Raw genomic sequence first — 24,573 nt, forward strand, 5'->3', positions numbered from 1 at the left:
AGTGCAGATGAGCTGTCATTAGGTCTGTATGAGTTAATTGGCCTTCTCAGGGCCAAAATTAAAGCTACAACACATCCAGGGTGCAGACTTTCAGGCTGAACTTGCATTGCCACATTTGGAGTCTGGAGACAGGCAGCACCCAGAGGCAGCAATTCTGAGACCCAGCCTACAGGGCTCAAGAAATTTGGTCATTTCTTTCTTCTTTAGCTTGTAGGCTGAGCTTTTGTGCAAATCCAGCCCTGGGGTTTAAGCAAAATGCAGTCTGTAGTGTAAACTCCTTGTTTTGCAGCTGGAAGTTGATGTCAGTAGTTTTCCCAACAAGCCAGGAGCCTCCTTGCCATAAATAAAGAACCTGATAGGTTTTTTTAACCTTTTTATTACTAGCCTTATTTAAGTTTGCTGTATCACTGTTCATTTACTGGTTTACTCAAAGTGAGCTCAAAAATACCATAAATTCTTTGCCCAGAACCTAACCAAGCCTGAAGCTTTTTTTCCTTGGAAACATCTTGGTTATTCAAGTCTGGTAAAAAATTTGCATTTCTTGTTCCTAACCTAGATGAGAAGCATAAAACCATCTACATGAGAAAAAGCTGAGGGGAAAAAAAAGCCCTCCAGTAGCAATAAACAGATCCCAACCTATTGCAAAGTATGAAAAACTGGCTGCAACAGAATGTGACTGTAAAATGGTCATGTTGTTATGCAGACTCAATAGCTCATTTGAAAAGAGTGCCCAACCCTTCCTTGCCTTCCCTCCTCTGGACTTTTTGGCTTTCTGCAAATACGAATCTCTCAAATTATATTCACGAGAAAAATCACTAAATCACTCCTGCAACAGCTCAGGGGCTGAGCAAATATTGGGATCTCAGAGCAATTACAGACATGAAGACAGCTAACTGCTGAACACAGTGTTTATGGTAGTGTATTGATTACAAGCTACTTTAAAAAACAAAGCTCAGATCAAACTTCTTGTCCTTTCTGAGGCACGTTTTCCCTTCAGAGAGATGCCTGAGAGAGCCCCACTGAAGCCTGAATAGAAGACAGAATGTCACCTACTTGCTGCTGTTTTCCCTGCAAGTTTAATACACCCACCCACCCCTAAATCCACTCGGCTCAATTCATTCATTTACTTTTAGTTTTGCCTTTAAGCGTCTCTCTAGATGTCTGAAAAGAAAGAGATAAAGCAATTACTTGATTTCATCCTTGGGATTTCGGCTCTCAGCCTCGGCATGGTGCCTCTTTAGTGCTTGATGAGTGTCTAAATTCTCCCCAGATTAAAGAGGGTTGTCTTCTCTCTCCATGCATTATACACACGGAAGAGAAAAGGAAAATCAAAGGGGTCCAAACTTCTGTGGGTGGAAATTTGGTTTCTTTCTGCTCTGGAGAGGCAGTGCCAGCTTACACACGACAAAGATCTATCCCAAACTATTTTTCAAGCAGATATATCCATTTAAACATGCTATATAAACCCTGAGCTATGATTTTAGAGTCAATTCCATAACAAACAGCCTCTCCCAAAGCTGTAAATATGGTCACACTGAGTCAGCTCCTAGAATGAGCTCCCCAGGAGGGTCTGAGTCCGTGCCCCAGAGATCACTGCCCACAAACTGCAACAAGAGGAATGGTTTGCTCAATACACAAAGTAGGGCTGAGCACAGAAAAATAATTAGAGAAAGCTACTGTGGTAGTTCTTGGGTTTATTTCTGTCTGGAAGTCCTTGAATAATGATCCCAAACACAGCACCAGTGATTACTGTTTCCCAGTGATTAATCAGCTGCAAACTCGTCGTCTTTTCTCTTCTTCATCATCTCCCTGAGAACAGTGGGGAGCTGAGCACTGGCTTTTGGAAATGAAGCATTTTGTTCAGCTGCTCCCTATGAAGCCCACATGGGGGCCATACATTCCAGACTTGAGCCTCTCTTTCCCAGCCAAAACCCTTAATCTGCGAATTATTTGTACAAATGGGAATGGAAAAGAATTTGCCCTCTTTTCCCCCGATCCCTTCAGAGCCTGTGCTTTTAAGGCAGCTTTCAGCAGCCCTCCTTTTCTGCTCGGTAAAATGTGGGCAACAAATGCACAGAACGGAGGTGTGGGAGGGACCCTCACAGCCAAGAGCCCCCAGGACAAATTCCAGCCTCACCAGAGACCAGAGCTGACCCTCCAGCTATTTTCAGATCTCTCTCCATCAGAGGATTGTGGCTTCTAGGAAATATTGAGGTCCCCAGACTGCCAGGCCTGATAGAACTGGTCCAAAGGACTCTCTAATTTGTACTGAACTTTTATTTAGCAGTAAATTCAGAAGTTCTTCCTTTCTGTGATTTATAAGTACTCAGTTATCCTGCAATAGTTATAAAAATTTTAAGCTGGTAACAAGGAATCAAATATATCTACATAAGTAAGAGTAAGCAATAATCCACTTTGTGGTAATATTCTGTCACATTGCTTTTCCCATATTTTCAGTTTTTCCTGCGAATAATTTCACTTCTCTTCCAAAAAGCCCACAAATGAAACAAATGAGATTGTGCACAAAGATTGATCTAAGTGATAGAAATGCAGCAACTATATATGAATATATAATAAAATGCAGAAATGCTAAGTCTCCCATTTTATGTAATGAGGACTTTAAATGAACTGACACTGCTTTTTTTCACTGGATAATCTTTTATCAACTAGGAAGAATGTTACTGATGGTACACTAAGATGCACTGGGCAGACTTTCATTACAGAAGCTGGGGACACAGTTGTAACATCATTTCTACTCAGAAACAGCTTCAGCTCGTACTTCCAAGGCCTTTGCTCTCACTAGCAAGAAATCTCAGTGCTGGGAGCCCTGGAGTGTTTTCTGAATGGCTCTCAAACTCTAAAATCCTTATCTGCAAAACAGTCTCAGACAGACAGAGCCAGACCTGTCAGACTCAGCCCTGCTTTGATTCTCCAGGTACAGACACATCACCAAAATAACAGAGAAGCAAATGTTATCCTGACCCCCCATCTCTGACAAGAACATTCCAAAAGGCTGACATTTAGTACTCTGCTCAGTGCTAAATCACACCTTGAACAGCACAGGCACAAAGTTAATGCCAAACAGCAGAAACGCAGGCCTGGACCTTATGAAGGAACAGACAGGATATGGATTTCAAGAATGAGAGCTGTAAGAGAAGTCTGAGAATCATTCCCAGCTCCACAGTGCAATGTTACCTGATGTTTGCCATTTCTGACAATAATGCCTGCAGTTAACACATTCCAGCTGGGAAGCAGTACTAGCCTGATGTTAAAAAAAACTCAGCCTTTGATGCCCTGATGAAACAAACCTTGGATTTTTTCCTAGATTTGCAAACCCCCTTTGTGGAGCGCTGCTAGGGACTGCAATCAGTCAGCCCTTTTGGCCATGCCCAGCTGGGACAGAGCTATGTGGCCACAGAGCAACTCCCCTTTTATGTCTGGAAATACAAAACCAGTAAAGGTGCAATCTATGGCTTAAAAAAAACATGGAAAAGCAATGGGTTTAAACTGTATTCCTAAGATAATAGCCGGTGTTCTAGTTCAGCAGCTCTGGCATTGAACTATTTCATAGGGGGGAAAATAAAATTCCTTTATAGCACCCATCTTAACTGCCTCAAAAATATTCAGAGGTCTTTTATATTGTAACTTGAAATGCACATCTCAACTTGCTCCTCATGTCCCTGAAACTGTGACCAAAAGTGCAGAACTCCCATCAGCTGCTGACACGGTTTTGTTTCCTGTAAAGACCCACATAAAAACTGATAGCAAACCTCAGAGCTTCTCTCCCTTCCTGACATAACTTGACCAGAGAATTCCAAGGGGTCAGACCACACAGATGCACGAATCACGTTTGATCCTGGTTTATGGAAGTCAATGGAGCCGTGGCACAGATGGCCTTTAAATCTCCTGTGACCTGGAGGACTGATCGAATGCACTGCTTGGAGCACACTGGGGCTTTTTCACCACTGTCACCAGAACAGTTTAATCTTGGTCGTGCTCATTTCAAAGCACCCTTCTGAGGCTGCATTATCCCTCCTTGTATCAGGTGAACACAGACGTGGTTTGCCCAAGGCTGCACAGCCTGTGCTGGCAGAGCAGGGACATTATCTGCATCTCCTAATTTTACATTTGCAAATGGAACAGCAGCAGAGCAAGATACAGTGGTTTTCTTACTCGAAGTAGTTAATCCTTAATCATAAAACTTGCTCATGAGCATCACACAGAACTATCTAAAGACTCTGATTGTGAGTCTACAGACACTCAACAGCACAGAATTCTTTGTTTTTAACAGAAGAGCCCATAGGAACTCATCACAGCTTTTACTTAATACAGTCTTAGCAAGGACTGCTCCCAACCCTCTAGTTTAAAATCTCAAATTCTGGTTTTTTGATGCTCATTTTAGGACTAAGTGAATGAAAAGTCATATTAATGAGATAAAATGTTATTCTACATCATGAAATTCAGCCAAAATGAGAATTAACCTAAGAAAGATCAGAAACTGAAATGTCACAAACTCAGATCAGATGCTTTTATACCTTAGGGGCAGTCCAAGCTGGAAATCTGTGATGAAACTCAAAACTGGGAAAGCCCTCTGTGCTGTTGCCAACACAGCCAAGAGAAGAAAAAGCCACAGAAGCTATTGTGCATTTGAAATAGAAAGAATATCATGGCTCTGGAATTGTATCAGCATCCAAACTTTCAGAAAGGACAGGGCATGTGACAGCTGAAACTGAAAACCTCATAAAGGAGATAAACTCAACTACAGATCAGAATTATTTTGTCTTCCCCTCCCAGTTTTAGGCATAAAGGCAGGTCCAGCAGCTTTCAGTGGAACTAGGTGATTATCTCTGCTAGTCCCTTTGGAAAATTCCACCCCCATAAATTCCACCCCCATCTTCTCTACATGCTCATCTACACCAAAGACTTTTCCTCCTTTCGTGTGTGCACTGAAGGCAGAACATATTCCTGAACTGCTCTCGCCCCATCTTCTACTTCACTGAAAGCAGACACAAAAAAAATACTGGGTTTAGTTTTCCCCTCTTTAAATCCACATCTTTGCTCCCTGCTCTCAGCAATGGGAAACAGATTCAGCCAGCCTTAAAACACTATCTCAGCAACAAAGCATGCAATGTGCTCCATCTCATCTCTCCACTCCAACTGAGTTTACAGCAGTGGGTGGTTTTCAAACCTAACATTTGATCAAAATGAAAAAGCGGGCATTCCTTTCACCCCATGACAGGCAGGCTGATATAAATCACAGCCTTCCCAGCAAGGGCTCTTCCACAGACAATGAGTTGTGGCAGTGCCTCAAAGCTCAGCCCCGGCCATTGTAAGAGAAAGTTTCAGGTTTTTAAAGCAGGCCTGGGCTTTTTACAACGGTACTAAAATCAAAAGAGGGGGAGAATTTATGGTGTGGTTGTTGGAGGGGCAAGGAAGGTGGCTCCCCTTCAGGAGTTGTATTTGCAGTGCATTGCTCTGGGAAGGTTTGTGCCAGTGCCTGCTTTTAATTTTTACTCTTTCAGTAGCATTAAAATCTCCAAACTGGGGCAGCCTCGAATTTTACACTCACACACATTTACACACACACTGAAGTTCATTCATTATCCCCTCACTGATTTACCAGGGAAAAGAACCTCTTCCCTAGCCCTGGAGAAAAGCTCCTGGATGCATCTGCTCAAGGAAAGGACGTGTCAGACACCCTCTGGCTCTGATTCAGGAACACAAACAGTGCAGGTAAGCAGCAAGCAGCAGCTATTAAATTCATGTGTGTGTGCACAACACTCCAGAGTGTGATCAAAGCAGAGCTGATACCATCCCCAGCCTGCTGCTGCTCCTTGCTAACCCAGTAACCTATTACACATGCCCTCCAGCCCCAACCATTTTCAGCCTGGACTTCAAAAGATGAGCTTATCCTTCAGGGCTGAGCTGAGGGGCAGGAGGGAGCCCCTGCCCTCCCTGCAGCCCGGTGTGGGGTTGCACAGCTGGCTGGGCACGCTGGGGGGCTTGCCTGCATCCCTGGGCCATGTGAACCTGCAGAGCTGGGACACCCCAGGAGCTCCCTGCTGCTGCTGCCCCTGCCCTGCTCCGGGCAGCAGGAGCTGAGCGCACAGGCAGCTGTGCCATGCAGAGGTGAGAAATCTCAATTCATCTGCCTTTAGGGACCTGCTCAGCTGCCAGGGAGGGCTGGGTACACCAGCAGGTCCTGGTGATGGAGAGATGCCCTCTCAAACCCTCCTCACGGAGTGTAGTAAACCCCTCAGGTTTAGCCAGGGCCCCTTGGAGAATAGAATGCTGACACAGCGGCAAAGAAGTTTCCTGTCTCCAGGGACATCCGCCTTGTACCTTATCCCTATAGCCATGTAAGGCAATATTGTGTTAAACCCTACCATTGGTCACTTATGGTCACTCTAACACCTTTGCCATTGGTCAGGATTGGATCCAGGCCAAGGGTATAAAAGTAGCATACTGTACCCCTACTAACTGGGAAGAAGAAGAGCTGAGACCCTTCACAGACCCTGCAATAAAGCCATACTCGTGGAACAGCCAGTGTCTTCTGCTTCTCCTCTCTCTACCCTCTGCTGGAGCCTTAGGCCAAGGGAAAAGCTACCTAGCAAGCAAAGCTGAAATCACAAGAGCTGCCTAATCACTGAGAGCTGAATATCTCCCTGCTTGCTAGGGGCTGACCCGCGGCCTTGGACTGAGAGCAAGCTGGCTTCTGGCACCCAGTCCCCTTGGGGACTGAGCTCTGGAGCTGGAACAGCTTGCATAGGATAAGACCAAGCAAGGCTCATTTAATGGAGCACAGCAAGTGTTTACAGGGTGCCCATCCCCAAAATCTGCTGTGCTGCAGAACACTGAGCCCTGCTAACAGCCAGGAGCGCCAGGAACACAGCACAGGGAAAGGGGCAAGAAGCAAAGGCTGAGAGCTTCATGTGCACTGAGGGAAGAGGAGCTCCATGTGAAGGGGTTTGAGAGGCATCCACATCAGGGTTTGCCTCGTGGGGTTTGCATATCTGCTAGCAAAAAGTCAGGAACCACTGCAAGGGGCGCCATGGCACAAAGGCAGACTCCAGAGCACATCCTGAGCCTTCCCTGCACGCAACACAAGTCACATCTGGTCAGGTATCTTTCAGCACACAGGAGACTCAAATTGTGCTTTGCATCTATACTCTCTTTCCTATTAAAAAAAAAGGGAATATTAGGGCAGGGCAACTGCTGGAAACCTCCACACACCAAGTTGTTCATCCACACTGAATTTTTTATATTCTTTTCTATTAATGAAACTTTTTTCTCCCCAAAAAATTGTATAACTGAGCTTGAACTTTGCAAACTAAGCAGTGGCAGGTTATATCCCAGCAACACAGCAGTTGTTTCCCTCAGCTGTGAGCACACTCCCTCTGCCTCACCAGTCTGCTGATGGCATTGCTGTTCAAGGAACACATTCTCATGCAGTGGAAGAACATGAGATGCAACAGCCAGGCAAATAAGGCACTAGGCTGCTGCACAATCACATTTTCTGCCTCAGAAATATAAAAATCGAGAGAAAAACAAGCAAAATTATTTACTCGAAATTCAGATTATGGGATGGGAGAAGCAAGTCAAAATTATAGTGAAACCAATTAGTCTGTCATTAGAAAGAGGTGCACACAAAGCTGACTCTGAAAGCCTTTTCCTGTTTTCAGACATGAATTTGGATTGGTGTGGCACACTATTACCCAAAGCAGGCCACTGCTTTAAATTCAGCAGTCAATTCAGCAGTACCAGAACTTTCCAGTCACTGAACTTCAGCTGTGTGTCAGATCTGTGAATGGTAACCAAGGCAGGGACATGAGCACAAGTCTTGGAGCAGCGAGCGCCGCGTCCTGCAGCTGTGCTGGAGTTACTGTGGGACCCCAGAACATCACTCATGTGTCACTGCACATCACCAGACGTGTCTGAGAGCCATTGCTCCGAGATGGGAAATCAGCACAACAGAGGAGGAGGGCAGGAACATCATAACTCAGGCATATGACAAAATCAGCTGGTGATTTAAATTCTGTGACTGTCAGCACGTTAAAACTTACACAACAAACACACCAGGCTCCCTGAAAAGTGATCACAGTGAGGTAAGAGAAAAAACCAATAATCTTCTGTACTCAGCTTTAACTACATTTCAAAGTAATATCTCCTTTCTCCTATCATGTCAATACAATGTGGAATGGGAACTGATGCTCTCACACAGCACCAGGCCTTCAGCTTATTTCGAGTGCTAACTTTAAATAACAATGCATGAATGGCCAAAGTGCCTGGTTTATAGCATCCTCCCTTTCAGCCTCTCCCTTGTCTCAGCTCATTTCCCCGTGGCACGCTTTGTTCTTAAAGCGGTCTTAACCACTCATACATCAAAATATTTAATCAACATTTCTCAGTCAGGAAATAATCCTGCTTTAGACCGATTCAGTGGGAGACTCTGCAGTGGATTCAACCTAAAAAAAAAGGGTCAGAATGCATTTCCGAGGGTGCTTTAGAAAAATCAATGCTGACATGTTTTTAATGAAAATCAATAAGTGACATTAGATAATGAAACAAACATCCAGCAGCACCACAGCCAGGCCATTTAGACAATCAGCCTGGGAAGGATTCAGCGAGGTGAGCGCTTGAGCGTGCCGCCAACGCGGGCTTCAATAAAGTACTGCTTTTTGTTTGTTTTAATGAGAATCTCCAAATGTGCTTCCTGTGAACAATGCCTCCATGGCTCCCCATTCCCCCCGTGGCCGTTCCCCAGTGCGAGCAGCTCCAGGGAGATCAGCCCGAGGAGCAGGGCCGTGCTCCTGGGGACAGTGTCCCGCTTTGGGAGCCGCTGACCCGTGCAGCCGCCGCCAATGCTTTGACAAGCTGCGCTGCAGCCCCAGCGGGAACGCTGAGCCATTAAAAGCTGGAGTTGTGAAACTCTTCTAAAGAGGCCTGTCCCTTCTCAGAGTAATTAATTCTTTGACTGCCACACTGAGATGCAATGAATGAACACATACTCTGGGGAGGAACAGCTATGCTAATGCGGAGGAGCCGCAGACAAAGAGTCCAAGGGCTCGCTGGAGCTGGTGAGACTCTGTGCAAACCGCCCGTGCCATACACAGGCCTGAAAACCAACACAGCTCGGGGAACCCACCTCACTGCCCAACATTTACCACAGACATGGGTGTTTACACTGCATGTTCCTCATCTGCACCCTGCAGGAGCCACCTGGAACCTCCTGCACAGCTGGAACAGCCTTTGCTCAGTCTGTGACATTCCCAAAGCCTGGGGTGCTGGCAGGTGCCACCAGGATGTGCACCTTATCATCTGCACCCTGCAGGTTCCATCTGGAACCTCCTGCACAACTGGAACAGCCTTTGCTCAGTCTGTGACCATTCCCAAAGCTCGGGATGCTGGCAGGTGCCACCAGGATGTGCACCTTATCATCTGCACCCTGCAGGAGCCATCCACACCTCCTGCACAGCTGGAACAGCCTTTGCTCGGTCTGTGACATTCCCAAAGCTTGGGATGCTGGCAGGTGCCACCAGGATGTGCACCTTATCATCTGCACCCTGCAGGAGCCACCTGGAACAGCCTTTGCTCGGTCTGTGACATTCCCAAAGCTCGGGGTGCTGGCAGGTGCCACCAGGATGTGATCCCAGTGGGACCCAGCACAGCCCCAGCCCTGCTTGGGGAACACTGCTCTGGCTGCTGTGGGACTCTGCAGAGCACAGCTCTTCTCACAGGCTTTTCCTGCAGGGAAGGAGGAATCCCACTCTCCTGGGCTCTGCACACTTGGTTAGGATTTGGTAAGTCACCCTCAATACCAACAGCCCCTGAACTCAGTCAGTGTCTTCCTGGCTCTGACTGTACCTTTGCCAAACCTTGTGTTCTGCTTGCAAGATTTCAAATGAAATCAAATGAAAAAAAACAAACGTCATAGCAGAAAATCATTTGAGGAAAAGAATAAAACAACTAACAACCCACATGACAAGAACAGAGGAACAAGGGCTCATTATGACACTAAGAAATGATGGCTGCAAGAATGGAACTTTCCACCCTGAGATGCACAGCAAACCCTTATCTCTGCTCTATGTGATTCACAGCTTAAAAAAAAAAAAGAAAACAAAATGGAAACAAACAGCTGAAACGTAACTGAAACAGAACCAGTTCTAGTCAGCTCCACTGTTTTAAATCCCACTGCTCTAAAGCTAACAAGGAAACAAACAAACAAACAATTCCCCCAGTGGTTTGAAACATTCACGCTTTCCAGGAAAGCCGGCAAACTGAGCCCAGCCCAGCACAGCGCAGGAAGCCTCGCAGGTTCCCAGGCAAACCTGCAATATTCTGGGGGCAGGTTTAACAAAAGCCTACCCAGGGAGTCAACAAGAGCCCTGCAAGATTCATGACAAAGTCAGACATGGTGCTGTGGCTCCCGGCTGGCCAGAAGGCTGTGACATTAACACATGCTTCATTACAGCAGAACCACAGCCTGCTCATTCAGGGCTGCAGGAATTAGGGATGGTACACATCAAACGTGTTTTCCCAGCAAAACACAGGGCCTCCAGCCTGGCCCTAGAAAATCACTAATTACGGTGCAGAACCTATTTACATTCACAGAATACAACTTCTCTTTGGCAGCTCTTTGTCTTGATTTTTTCCTCTGCAAAGGATTTCAAAGTCATCCTCCTGACAAGAAGCAACTGAATATTTTTTCATATTCCAGCAGAAATTTGAACAGAACCAAGATATAAAAATACAAAGTAACAGAAATTAATTTAATATTTTCTCTTAGCAAGCATACAATGATGTTTTATTAGCAGGATAAATTACTTTCCACCTCATAAGCAAGGGTGCTACATTGAATTACTGTTGCAATTCAGACAGTTACATGCAATCAATCAAAGAAGATTTTAAGTCGGTGCTATTTAATGGCTAATTCCTCAAAACACAAAATAGCTGAGCTCCTGCAATTAGTCTCCTACAGAAGGAAAGTAAAGAAGATGTCACAAAGCAAGTAAATGAAAGTAAAACAACCCAAAGATCTTGGGGGAAAAGGGGAACTTCTTTAGCATTAATAGAACAGTGTTAGAATAGTTCTAACAAGTACAATATTCTATATTGATTTCTAGTGAAACCCTCGTGGTAAAATATGCTTTTCAGTATGATGAAGCACGAAGCAATCTCATTTTGCAGGTTAGCATGCATTTGAAGAGTTTTTACAGAAAATAGGTTCAAGTCACCAGAACTGGAGATCATAACTGTATGAATGTCCCCATTCTCTTAACCACTATTCATAGCAAATTACAATATTTAAATAACCAGCACCAAAAAAAAAGCTTCTTCCACTCAGAAATACATTTAAAATACCCAGCTTTGAAGCATCTTCCTTATTAACAGTCTTTCTACAACATCACATTCTCCACTGGTATAAGTCAAAGGGCTTCTTCAATATTAACAGAGATTCCGTATTCCTCTGCTCCAGCTAAACTTTTGTGGCATTTTAATACTATCCAGATTTTAGAGAAGATACAGATAAATGAGGCAGTGTCTCAGTAACACACATCTCTCACTCTCCCCTTCCTTCTGGAAAGAACTGAGTCAGGATTTTGATGCTGCTGGGATGCCAGTGTTTGCAGTTCCCTGGGCAGTGAGCTCATTTCTGAGCTCCCAAATCCCCCAGCTCCTGCTCCCTGCAACGTGAGCAGGGCCGGCTCCTCACGGACAAAGGCAGGATAAAAAGTGTTAAGATTTTCCCTCTTCCCTCCTTCTCCTGAATCACAATTCCACTTCATGAAAGATCAAGAGGGACCTTCTATGCCAATCTGTACTATCGAAAGCATAATGAAAAAGTCAGTCACTTCCTCAGTTACTGTGAGGGAACATAAGTGAATTCCACAAAGGAACAACTGAAAGCAATCAGATTCACTTTCTGCACAGCCGGGAGAAAAGCAATGCTCTTACTTAAGAAAAAAAGGATTAAAAACCAACTTAAATTTGCTTTCTTCAGAACCATCAATCCCTTTGAATGAAGAGAGCCCACCTTTCAACTACAAATTGGCAGAAGTAGTGAATCACCACAGCAAATGCTGTGCCCTTCAAAGCTATAATAAAAAGTCCTCTAGGCTTTTCTCCAGGGGTGGAACTCCCTCCACATCCCGAACAATCAGCATCCTCCTTCATCCAGCTACAGCAGCGCCCTTGTTTGCTGGCTGTGGCTGGCAGAGGTCAGCACAGCACACATGGCCAACCAGAAGCTCACTCCATAACCTGTCTCAGGGCCACAGTCACTAGATTAATCTTCTTGCAAGCGACATTTGAGACTCCTCCCACACACCAGCTGAATGGGTGTGAGCAGCCCATTCCTGGGGAAAGCATCTCACACTGGGTCTGCCCAACAGAGTCCTTCTGAACAACTCCAGGAGCGTTCCTGGGGGGGCTGACACCCCCAGACCCGGCAGGATACACAGCCAGGGCAGGAGACACCCATCAGGAAGGGCTGTCTGTGACAGAAGGCAAATATCTGCCCTGTTGGGCTACTCCTGATGCCATTACACATCACCCAGAGCAACAGTCAATAAAGAAAATACATCTATTGATCAGTGCAGCAGCTCTCACTGGCAATGAGGGATAGCTCATCTGGGCTGGCAGCATTTGCCAGCTGTGCCCCCCAGCTGCAGCAAGCCTGGGTACCCCAGCACACAGCAGTGGTGCTGCAAACCAAGAATACACATTTCCCCTAGAGCTGCATCACTGCACAGCCCTCCAGGCATCAATTCTGAAAGGGGAGCTGAAGAGCAGAGCAATGACCAGAGCTCACCTAGCACAGACAAAATCCACAGCTCAGCTACTGTGAAAAGCCCTGATGAGACACTCCAAGGGAACAGAGTGGATCAAGTCAGTCCTTCCCACCCAAATTCTGCCTTCCCTAACACGCCACGCCTGACAGAACTGTAAAAAGTTCATTCCAGGCTGAGCGAGCTTCTCACCTTGACTGAATGAACAGTTCCTAGGTACAGCCTGCCACAGATGGCAAATGGGATCAGGAAGGAGCAGCACTCAGCAGTCACTGCTGAAGATGGGATGATGTCCTGTGTGCCACCAGGATGCACTGCCTGCCCCCATTCCCATGCAGCTGGCAGTGCTGCACAGCTGCTCACCCACTGCCGCAAGGGAGAACACAACTCTGCAGTGAGGGGGGAGAGGTGAAAAGGGAACGGCTGAAAGGGAGACGCAGAATTACTTTTCCATTCAAATGTGAAAATCCAGAGATATGCATGGGTACAAGTAAGGGCAGAATAAAGCCTTAAATATTTAGTCTTCTTTGAAGCTTTCACACTAATCACTTAAGCCAACACAACATCTTAAAAATCTACGGCATTATCCAAAGCCTTTCTGTTAAGCCAGTTCTAAGGATACAATCAGTTCCTCTCCCGCCCTGCCATCACACAAAGCGACTCAGGCAGCAGTTAATAAATCTAAGCCCCTGTGACAGATTTCATCTTCCACGGGGGGAAAAAGCTGCAGAGGAAACCGAAAAATAAAAGAGGATCTGAGGGAAAAATCTATTCATTGATCAGGGGAAGGAGAATGCTAAATTCAGCTGGCAAACAGCAGCCTGGCAAAGGAGCCATCGAGACGCTTCCGAGTGCGCTGGCACAGCTTGTCCTGGGCCCCTCAGCAGCCCCAGCAGAGGAGCTGCAGGTTCTAAATGCACCCATCCAGCACTGCAGAATCACTTTTCTGATGCACTGAAAACAGAACTCTCCTCTGCAAATCCAGACTTGCATCCTGAAATTCCTCCGTGCCAAACGACCAGCTCCTCTGTAATTGGCATTTTGTAGCGGAGAAATGCTCACCTCCTGCAGCAGAGCCAGTCTCACAGTGGGAGAGGTGGTCACTGTCTTTGCACTGGTCTCTCTGAAACAATTTACATTAATCCCACATCTTAAAAAAATACTTAAAAGTCATCATATTAAAGCAGCCTTTCTCCTATTCTACAGAGGAGTGTACACAAACTCAAGCACAGACTTGCTGAAGAGTGGAAGGGGTTAAACTCTGTGGAGAATGAGAGAAAAAGGCTAAAAAGCACTACTGCAGTTAATGTTAAAAACACTAATTTCAGTCCATTTGTGCATTCAGAGGCATTCTGGTTTGAATTTCTTCAGTGAAACCAGATGTCTGCAGTGATCACCAGAATGCACAGACTAATCAGCTTGTCCTGGGCACAAGTTCCAGCACATCCAAAGAAATTGGGGACTCTCAGAGAGGAAGCAGCTAAATGCAATAACCTGGTGATTGCTCAGAAACACAGCTCTCAGGGCTGGGACTGGGAGGGGGAGGAAAAGGACGACAGCAGTGATGAATCCTGAGCAGAGCCTGACTCCAAACACACTGTGAAAAAAAGCACATAATCAAGAGACAAAAAGCCTCCCAGGGAATGAATGTATCTGGTTGCTCTGTCATTGCATATAATCAAATAGATGTTATAATAGTGAGGCAGCACGTTACAGAGACAGCTGTAATAATCAGAGCTTTAACAGGCTCCAACACAAAACCCTACAACACGGCAGTGTCACGATCATCTTCACTCTCAAGCTGTCCAACTGAGAAGAGAGGTTGTGCTTTTATTAGCTTATATTAGCACACCACTTATCTAGTTTCTAAAAGCAGAATTAAAACCTTCTGCCATGTGCTGACACCTGGCTGCTGTCCAAGCCCGTACTTCATTTAGCATTATCACTGAAAAACGGGAGGCTTAGGCAATGCTGGGGGGAGATGGGAGGACAGACGGCTGCCCATTACTGTCAGCTCGCTCCATGGGCTCCATCTCCAGGAGACAGGCACCTGCCAGAAAGCACAGCAAGAGAAACTGAGCTCCATAACTTCACCAGTTCAGGCTGCTGGATCCCTTTGCTGCCCCCAAAAGCTTTTCCCAGCATCACTTCAGAGCAAACAGCCTGGATGCAGATGTGATCTCATGAGGGATTTTCTGTGCCCGACACAAGGGTTGTGCACAAATACTGTCCCTACTGATGCACTCCCTGACTTCAGGGAACAAGAGGAGCATTTTCTGGAAATGTGAGTCCAACACACCAGCTCTGCATGAAGTTTCTGACACCGTTTCCCACAGCTGACTCCTCCTGCCCCACTGCTATTCCTAGCACAGAGGATTTTCCAGCTCCATCCCAGCTCCAAGCAGTGACACGATGGCCACTGCTCTCTCCAGGCAGTGCTGAGTGCATTCCCTCACTGCCAGGCAATGGTTTCTAGCTCCCAAAGCCCTTTTTGTCTGTAACCACACCTTATCTGCTCCATTACTAAATCCCCTTTTCCCTCTATTCCCAAGAACACTGGGACACAGTGGTAGAGCAAAGCTGCAGAAAAATTACCTTTTAACTAATTTGTGAGCCTCCAGCTGCCCTGTTCTCCCATTCCAGAAGCTCCCTGAACCTTGCCAGAACAGCAGTGTTTGACATGCTAAACCCAAGTAGAGGACAAATATGAATATGGTGATTTGCTCATTGAGCTGCATACATAATCATTAGAAAAGTAATGAACAAAGAAAACAGCAGGCCAGAAAAAAGAGATTGAGCAGGCAGGGTCATGTATTTCAGCAAAGTTTCCTACCTGTTTATTAATTAATTGAGACAGCTTTCCAGAAACCTTACAGCAACAGGGGCTCCCATTTATTCCAGGTGAGCACAATTTAACTGTGGAAGATTTCTACCTGGGAGGAAGCGGTTTTGAGATCAAGAAAGAAAAAACCAAAAAGGAAATTAAGAGTTTGAGGGAAAGAAAAAGTTAAGAAAAATATCACCACAGCCTCTCAAACACAGAATGGTCCTGCAGCAGGGGGAGGAGATCTCTCCCCCTCTCAGCTCTAGGTTATCTGAGCTGCTGGATAAAAGTCCGTGGAGCCACCACTCTGCAGTGGCCATTCCCATACCCTCAAGACCTACAGAGCACATCCACCCCAACACCTCTTTCCATCAGGAATGGAAAAAAGGAGAAAAGGAGGATAATAATAGCCAGGACTTACAGTTTATCATTCTTCTGACAGTCAGAAAGTAAGCTTGAAGTGAGCTCCTTTCATCCCTTCCCACCCTTTCTCTCTGCTCTGTCTGGTGCATGGGGGTAATTAAAGTATTTTACTGCCTGACTGACAGCCCCGTGCCCCACGAGCCACAGGCGAGTAAAGGGCACGCATATTCCACAAGGAATGTAAACAGAGCCGTGGCAAAATAGTCAGCAGTCACCTCCAGCAGCATTCCTAAAAATCAAGGAACACTCCGCAGAACTTCCTCTCCCTCCCTCCATTGATGTTTTATATTAAAAATCAAACCCAGTCTCAAGTGAACAAAGATAAGAGCACGAACGTTCTTATTTCGCTCCGAGCATTCAATTTGCTAACGCATTTTAGCTGAAATTCCTGCTTAGTCACGCCTGACACAATCCAGTCTTTTAGGCAAACATTCCCTCCATTCTGTGTGCTATGGCTGCCAGCCAGCTTTCAGTTGATGTACCCAGGGCTTTCTGCTGGTGTCCGAGCACAGCGAGATCTCTCAGACCTGCTCCCACACAGCACTGCCACCCCTGCATGTGCTCTCCCTTCAGAGACAAAGCAGATGCAGATTTATGTATGGGCAGGTCTGAATAGTGAATATTAATTTTAGAGATATCAAACAGAAAAACTTCTAAGTCAGGTTGTACACAGGAAATAACTGCATGTCCTGAAACAAATAAATGTTTCTGCAAACAGCCAAAGGACATTGTTCTTCACCCTGGAATTAAAGCTTTGTTGTAGGTGGATTTAAATGAAAAGCTTTGTCTCTATGGAAAAACAGCAATAGAAAAAAATCATAATTTGTTAAACAAAACAAACCCAAACAATTTCCGAGTCTCCTACAAAAGGAAAGTGAAAACAAAGGACAGACCCAAAGCTTCTGATTAGAAGTCAGGCTCAGAAATTCTGACTCTGAACACACTGTCCAGCTGCATTTCCTTCTCAGATGACTTCTTTAAAGTCCAGTGAGCTTTCTTTAAGATCCCAGACAAGATTGTTATCAAAGAGGAGAAAAGATGCCCAGTGTTTTGGCCAAGTACCTGACCATTGTTCTCATACCAGGGTCTAAGTCAGCTACCCACAGCCTCGAAATCTGCTAAAGCAAAGCGCAGAAAGGAAGAGAAGAGGAAATCAAATTTTCCCTGTTACCTGAAGCAGTGCTCTTTGGATGCTGGGAGGCAAAGCAGCTTCCAAGCAAACTCAGAGGCAGGAAGGGAACCAGCCCAGCTCACAAGCGGCTCTCTCTGATGCTGAGGTGAAAGGTAAGGCACAAGGTAATTCCACTGCAGTCAATAAAAGCTGGAAAACAACGCCCTGCCTGTCAGGGCACCAGGTAGCTCTGCTGCTGCTGGTACAGCCCAGCCATGCCCTGTCCTCCCCAGCCCTTGGGAGCATCACTCCATCCCCCTGCTCCTCCTGGGCTGCTCTGAGGTTTCTTGTGCCTGAAGCTGCGAGCAGATCGAGTTTCCTCAAGTTGAAGGAGCACTGGGAATGCCTCTGAACATTCAAATCTCTTCTCTTCTGATAGCAGCAACTCCTCTCTTCAATTGTGCCTGCTCAAGGTTTCTCCAGAAATGCAGGAGAATAGAGCCTGCTCTGGAAACTGTAAATGGTTCCCCAAAATGTCATTGATTTCTGAGTGTGGTTTTTTTTAAGATAGTTGGTCTGTTGCCTCAGCTCTAATTACATTTCTCATGTCAATTAATTAAAACCATGCTAAACGAAATGCCAGTTTTTATTTAAAGTTTAGGGGAAAAAATCATGGGATACAATTAGATGTTACCAGACATGATCTCAGCAGGTTTTCAATTATTCTATGGATAATACAACCCTAATTCAATACAAAGCTGTAATTAAGAATGTAATTAACTTGTGGCATTCTACTGATGTCATACACCACGAGAACACATAACAGTGCAGAATCCTTAATGGATTGCTCTTTTTCATCGAGGATGAATTAGGCACATAAAAATAATTTATTGTGGGAGCCTGGCCAACATAATGGCCACATCCAAAACACAAAGTACAAAACCAGCTCTGTCCTGTCAAGGACGATCTGGCCAGAACCCAAACCTGCAGCTGCTGCCCTGGCATGGAATAGGTGGGTTTGCATCCAGAGCCAGGTGGAGCTGGGTGTGCAGGGCTGGGAGGAGCACAGCACCTCAGGCTGCATTAAAATCCTGCATTTCAGCCTGGGTTTTATCCCAGAGCTGCATTAAAAACCTGCATTTCAGCCTGGGTTTTATCCCAGAGCTGCATTAAAATCCTGCATTTCAGCCTGGGTTTTATCCCGGAGCTGCATTAAAATCCTGCATTTCAGCCTGGGTTTTATCCCATCTCCCTGCTATCACACCACTTCAACTTCACAGAAACCCTCCAGGCCACTTCTGCTTATTAAAGGAAGGTTTCTGAAACACAGACTGCTCTGCTGGGCTGTCTAAACCAAAGATTGCTGTTCTCAGTTACCATTATTTGAACACCACCATTTCCTTAGATTTTTTAATATACGACATTTAAGGGAGGAAAAAGAATAAGGTACATTTCCTGAGGAAACCAAAACAGGTCCCAGAAGAAAGCCCTCAGAACTACAAATAACAGCTCTCTTCACACTGTAAAAAGAAACTACAGAATATTTACTTTTCTTTCAAGTAAACCCTCTTGCAAGAAGGATAGGAGGATAAAAGCTTGATTTATCAGCTAAAGAATCTCCTGCACTATAGATCAGGGTGATGTGTCAGTAAACAGATGAAAATATCATCAGGTAAGGCACTGACAGGCACTCTAGGAAGTATCAAGGAACTCTAGAGCCATTGAACAGACTTCTGAGACTTTAAAAGAGGACACTTCTTTTTTTCTTTCTCTAAACATTTAGTATTTCCCTTCCTTTAAAATAAATTAATTAATGGAGTGTCTTAAGCCTATTGCTGCTACTTGCTGAAGGAAATTACCACTTGACATTCAAATAAAGTTTCATTCTGTAAGCTGACTGTAAGGAACTTCATACAATGGACAACATAATTCTCAAAGCATTAACCACGACACTCAAAAAATCTCTAAGTGGATTTTCTCAGCTTCACTGTCAATAGCTTAATTAGCAGGAATATTTATAAAGATCTTAAAGAAACACTGACTTTTGTGGTTGAAGCCTAGAAAAACATTAAATCCAAACCTAAAAAAAGCATCAGATTAAAAACTGGGGGAGGTTCTTGTACTATTTTTCTCAACCACACAGGTCAGTACCATTCCTGACCTTCAGCGTGCTCAGCCTTTTCTGCAAGGTGTTGAATCCTCATTCCCTGACAGCTGCAAAGAGCTTTTAGGGGATTCTTCAACATCTGAATTCTGGTGGGGGAAAAATATCTCTTCTGCATGCAGTGTGCAGAAAGGGAATGGCAGCTCCTCTGACACTGCTCAGAGCACACACAGCAAGCCAGAGGGGGCACTTGATTAATTTATAGGAAAATCTCGCTTTGAGATTGTTTTTTTCATGCCCTCTGCTCAGAGACCCAAAGAAGTCAACAAGCCACAGGTTTTCCTTCCCATGCCCTGGGTTGTTGGTGAATTTTCAAAGCATGCACAGTTCCAAGCTGTTTGCACTTGGGTCCACCACCTCCTCCTCCAGGTCAGCCAGGGATCCCAACACCCATGATGGATTCCATCCTCCCCTTCATGTTCTTGGCTTCCTCACAACTTCCCTGTCTGTGCTGAGCTCTCAGCCCAACCCATCCTGTGCAAACCAGCACAATAATCACTGAACACCACCATATAAAAATGTTCTCGAGCTCCCCCAGCCACAGAGAGTTTTCCCTCCAAGCAGTTATCACACACAGACACACTCAACAACTACCAGACATAGCTCTTTTCATTTTCTAAAGTATCACTCCAGTAAACTTGAACCAGATGTTGTTTTTATATATTTTGCTAATGCTATCAGTTTTTAATCAAAATGGAACTGACTAAATTCATGGTCTTAGTTAACAGCAAAGCTCCTTTGAATCACAAGATGTCTCTTTCAGATCAAAGTGGCACAGAAAGAGTCTGAGTTCAAATTTATTCTCGTGTATCCAGGGTCTTTCTTTAGGATTCTTACCCTTTTTCCACAGCTCAAGATGTTGGCACTTCATGAATCAATCTCAAAGGATATTAAAAGCAGCAGGAATAGCCTACAATGAGCCAGAAGGTTCCTTCACAAAAAAAGAATGTTGAGTTTGCCAAGGAAAGCACTAAAAAAGTAATAAGGAAATCCAGACTTAAACTTAATTCATCCCCACATACATATGCATTAAGATCCAGCCTTTAATGACAATTTATTTCTTCCAGAGTACTTGTGAGCGAGGCTGACAGAACAGACAGCTGCTCACCATTTCTTTATCATTATGTATAACCCCGTGCAGTCATTCAAGACACAATATTCAAGTGTTGCACTGAATTATGAACATTCTGATAAACTTTTTAGGCAGCTTATCATGGTACTATACAGCACACTTCAGAAATATTATTACATTTACTTACACAGCCCTTTGCTTGAACAGAATTTTCCATGATTTTAAAGGCTGAAGTGCAGCACAGCAAAATTAGCAGCTACACTCTCAGAAGCATCTGCTAATACAGATGCCTAATTAGAAAACCTGTGGCCTGATTTTCTGAAGGACTCACTATTAGTGCAAGTTCTGATCAAATCTCCTGCTTACATTGGGGACAGCTATAAAAAAAAAAAAATCAAAGCAGAACAGAAATGTGCCTTTTTCCCCCCAGCATAGTGCTGTGCAGCAGGAAAAATAATTCCCCAGAGTGCTACTAAACTTCTTTGTCCTTCTCCAGTCTCAGCTCCTCATGAGACACAAGTTAACCTGCAAACTTACGCAGCACGTCTGGCTACAGCAAGGGCAGGTAACAGAAGGATTCAGAAAAGGGAGTCCAGAGCACCAATGGAATTTGCAGAGAAGATATATAAGATGCCTAGGGTCAGTTATCCCCTGCCTGTCTCCTTCTGTGGCTTGCATGGGGCTCCATGTGCTCTTTGAAGGGCTATCAGGGACATGTTCTAGGATGCTGCCCCCAGACTGAGTGTGCAGAGCAGGAACAGCCCCACCACTGATTCCCAGAGCTGCTCCAGAGGCTCAGAACAAGGCTGTGCTCTTTGAAGGGCTGCTAGGGATGTATTCCAGTATTCTTCCCCCAGACTGAGTGTGCAGAGCAGGGACAGCCCCACCACTGATTCCCAGAGCTGCTCCAGAGCTCAGCTCAGCCCCACACCTCCAGCTCCTGCAGCAAACAGAGCCCCAGCCCGCAGACAATACCCTCCTTCAGCCCAAAATCTGGGATTTTTTCCCAGGAAGCTATCCATCCTGAGTGCAAAATGAGACAGCAGGCCTGTGGATAAGCACCTGTTCCTTAACCCTCGGTGTGCCCTGAGTGCTTGCTCCTCCCTGGAGAAGGAGGCACTGGGAGCTCTGCTGCTCTCCCCCTGGCTCACAGAGAGGAGCAAACCCAGCAAAACCCACCTGCAGCTCTGCCATCCACACGCAGCTTCTCCCCAAAGACAGGACTGCACAATAATGCTGCTGCACCACCTCAATTCTGCATTAACAGCAGAATAAACCCTATTTTCTCACTCGAGAAGTCTGGCGACTTTGAATAGGTTTTTTTTGTGGAATTAGACCAAAAGCTTCAAAATATTTTCATCCCCCTTTTTATGTGCCTTTTTGTAATGCAGGGATGTGTTTGCAGGAGTTATCTGCAGTCATGAATCTTACTTAGTAAAAATGAATGCTAGCATTCATACATCATCATCACTTCAGAAAGAGAGATTAAGGAAAACACCATCTATCTTTGCCTCCAAAAGTGAGAATCACAGGATTTAACCCAACTAGCGCTGCTCCTGGAAATGGTTCTAGCTGGCTAGAACTCAGGATTCTCCAGCTGCCTTTGTTCTCAGGAACAACTGAACCACTTCACAGAGACTCTTCTGAATCAGTCAGAAAACACACAGCAGGAAAAACCTCAGCTAAAACTGCTTGAGCTTGAGACAGTCCCATTTTAAAAGTATCACAGTGCAAAGTGTTGCACAGTTACTCTGTCCCTCTCTGATCACTGGTATCTGCCACTTTTTAGATAGAAAAATGGGATTAGACTCATTTTTAAACTCCCAATTCAGACCAAAACCCCCTCAGTTTTACTGCACTTCCCTGGCTTCTTTCTCAACATAACACCTATCCACCAGGAAATATCACATATGCAATGAATTAGACCACAGTCCTTTCATCTCCAACTGCTTTGAAATGTCACTTAGTAAACCCAGTGGAGTTTGTTTTCCCAATGAAAATAGATTTCTCCACTAAATCTTCACATGGGGAATGTACCATGTGGTTTGCATTTTCTGTTCCTCAAAACAGTTTCCCAAAAGCTCACACTGTGTGATTTCATTTGCAGTCAAGGGAGTTAAAACCTGAAATGTGGTGAGACAAATTAAAAATTATAAAAGGGGGGTTGAGGTGGGGGTCTGTATATTCTGTACTTATGTAAAGCGCTATTTACTTTTGTGCTGTTTTAGTATAGTAAATTTCAATATAAATACAAATATATTTCCTCAATAACAAACAGAAATTTAACAAAAGCAGAGGCTGGCAAATCCCAACTTGTTTTCATAGGTTGGATGTCTTATTAGAGTAATATTTGGATAACCAAATGCACAAAACAGAGCACAGGCAACAGAAAAGGGAGATTTTCACCCCCATTTGATGGCCAGAAATACAAACTTACTCTGTAGATGGAAGAAGAAAGGTCCTTTGGGAGTCAAAACATGCCATCAAGGTGAATTATCCTCTGGCAGCATTCCTTACTCCTCTGTGATCACTGGAGCAGAGAGCAGTTCAGGATCTTAACTTTATCTACAAGTCTGTAAAAAAGGGATGGATTCCCAAAAAGTGCTGCCCACTCACCAGGAGCTGCAGGCCCTCATGCCCACTGGGAAATAATTGGTTTAACAAAGTTCACCTGTGATTGCAGCTCAGTCGTTACCAACACCTGTGCACAATTAAATTGTTCCCACCAGCCCAGGACACAGAAAACACTTCCAGGTGCAGCCCCGAGAGCAAATCTCTCCCTCTAAATCAGATATCTGCATTTGGGAACTCAAATCACCCTCCTGAGCAAAGGCCATTCCCTTGAGCACCAGTAACAATAACCTGGGCCAGTACATTGAACCAAAACTGAGTTTTAAGCCCCAATTCCCAGTAAGAACCAAAACACCCAAAGTCTCCAGTCCAGCAGTGAAAATGCTGTGCTTCCTCCCCAGGTATCACCCCTGTGTCAGCTGGAGACAGCACTGACATTCAGGAGCTCTCAGCATCAGGTGAAGCCAGAAACCAGCACAGGAACCATTATTTGATAAAGTCATGATGAAATGGGCAACTGCTGTGCTGATAAACTCCAGAGCAAAATTCCACCAAAACTGTGCCAGGCTACTGCATGACACAGGGCAGAGCAAGGAAAATTCTGGTTACATTTGATTTCTTTAGCGGTGAAAACCAAATAAGCAATCATGGAAAAATGCATTTTAAATGCCCCTACTTGTAACAGCCAAATAATTTGCATTAAATGCCCTTTAATAAGCTGAACAAATGGGCTCAGATTGTTTCAAACATCCTCTTATGAAGGATAATGAAATAGTTCTATTTGAACTGCACCTATCACTTCTAAAGAGAATAATTATCACTAAAAGAGAGAAATTTCCAAAATCACTTCAACTCTGACACGGTCTGGCAGTGCCAAATGATACCTGACATCCTGAACTCTCCCCTCTTCCAACAAAGGAATACATAAATGCTGGGGGGGAGAAGAAATCTTTGTAAACTATTAACTGTCTGTGAGTAACAGTATGAATGAATGACACATCAAATCCAGCTTTGTTCACTGGAAGGGAAATTGCATGGAAAACAAGGTGGGCTGAAGGCATTTACCAAGCAACCATGACTTGTTAGATAAATAAACTCTGCCAGCCAACAGCTTGTGCCAGTGCCTTGGCAGGTCTTATGTACAGGTTCTAACACTAAAATCTCATCTTTAATTTTAGAAAAGTCATAAAATAATGAACTAGCAAAAGTCAAGAGAAACTAACAAGCCCTGGAGAGCCACGGCTGCAATCTGACACACCCTTACTAAAGGGAAAAGGAAGGGAAGAGGTGCAAGAGGCACAAAGGACAAAAAGATCAGAATATTGCTGAAGTGTACATGGGCTTGGAAGCACTGCTGAATAGATTTGCTCTATAAAGCTGAGAGAGGCAATTCAGGGTCTAGATCAGGATCCAAATCTTAGAGGCATTCAGAACTGTGGATTCAATTCCAATTGACACATCTCAGCAACTGACAAAGGTGGATCCTTTGCCTCTTCTCAAAACAAAAACAAATCAATGTAAGTTCTGTTCAAAGGAACCATTTGCATTTTGTGACTTTCCTGAACAATATTGCCTAAAGGCATGATTTTTTTACCTCAAACCAGCTCTGACATGACTGCA

The 24,573-nt window shown here is 44.7% G+C and overlaps 1 protein-coding gene across 4 annotated transcripts in view; it reads right to left on the reverse strand.

The window, feature by feature from the left end:
- TMEM132C (transmembrane protein 132C) overlaps positions 1 to 24,573 on the reverse strand; it is a 166,031-nt gene that overhangs the window by 131,924 nt on the left and 9,534 nt on the right. The window contains exons 1-2 of one of the 4 annotated variants that reach the window (XM_064726862.1): positions 22,999 to 23,021; positions 22,820 to 22,912 (exon numbers count right to left, since the gene is read on the reverse strand). The exons of 1 other annotated variant lie outside the window; for it this stretch is intronic. In XM_064726862.1, coding sequence (XP_064582932.1) covers position 22,820 — 1 coding nt within the window. In that variant the 5' untranslated portion in view covers positions 22,821 to 22,912; positions 22,999 to 23,021. 2 more of the 4 variants (XM_064726861.1, XM_064726860.1) reach the window with 2 other exon arrangements.

Source organism: Zonotrichia leucophrys, chromosome 15, assembly GCF_028769735.1.
Source record: "Zonotrichia leucophrys gambelii isolate GWCS_2022_RI chromosome 15, RI_Zleu_2.0, whole genome shotgun sequence".
NCBI lineage: Eukaryota > Metazoa > Chordata > Aves > Passeriformes > Passerellidae > Zonotrichia > Zonotrichia leucophrys.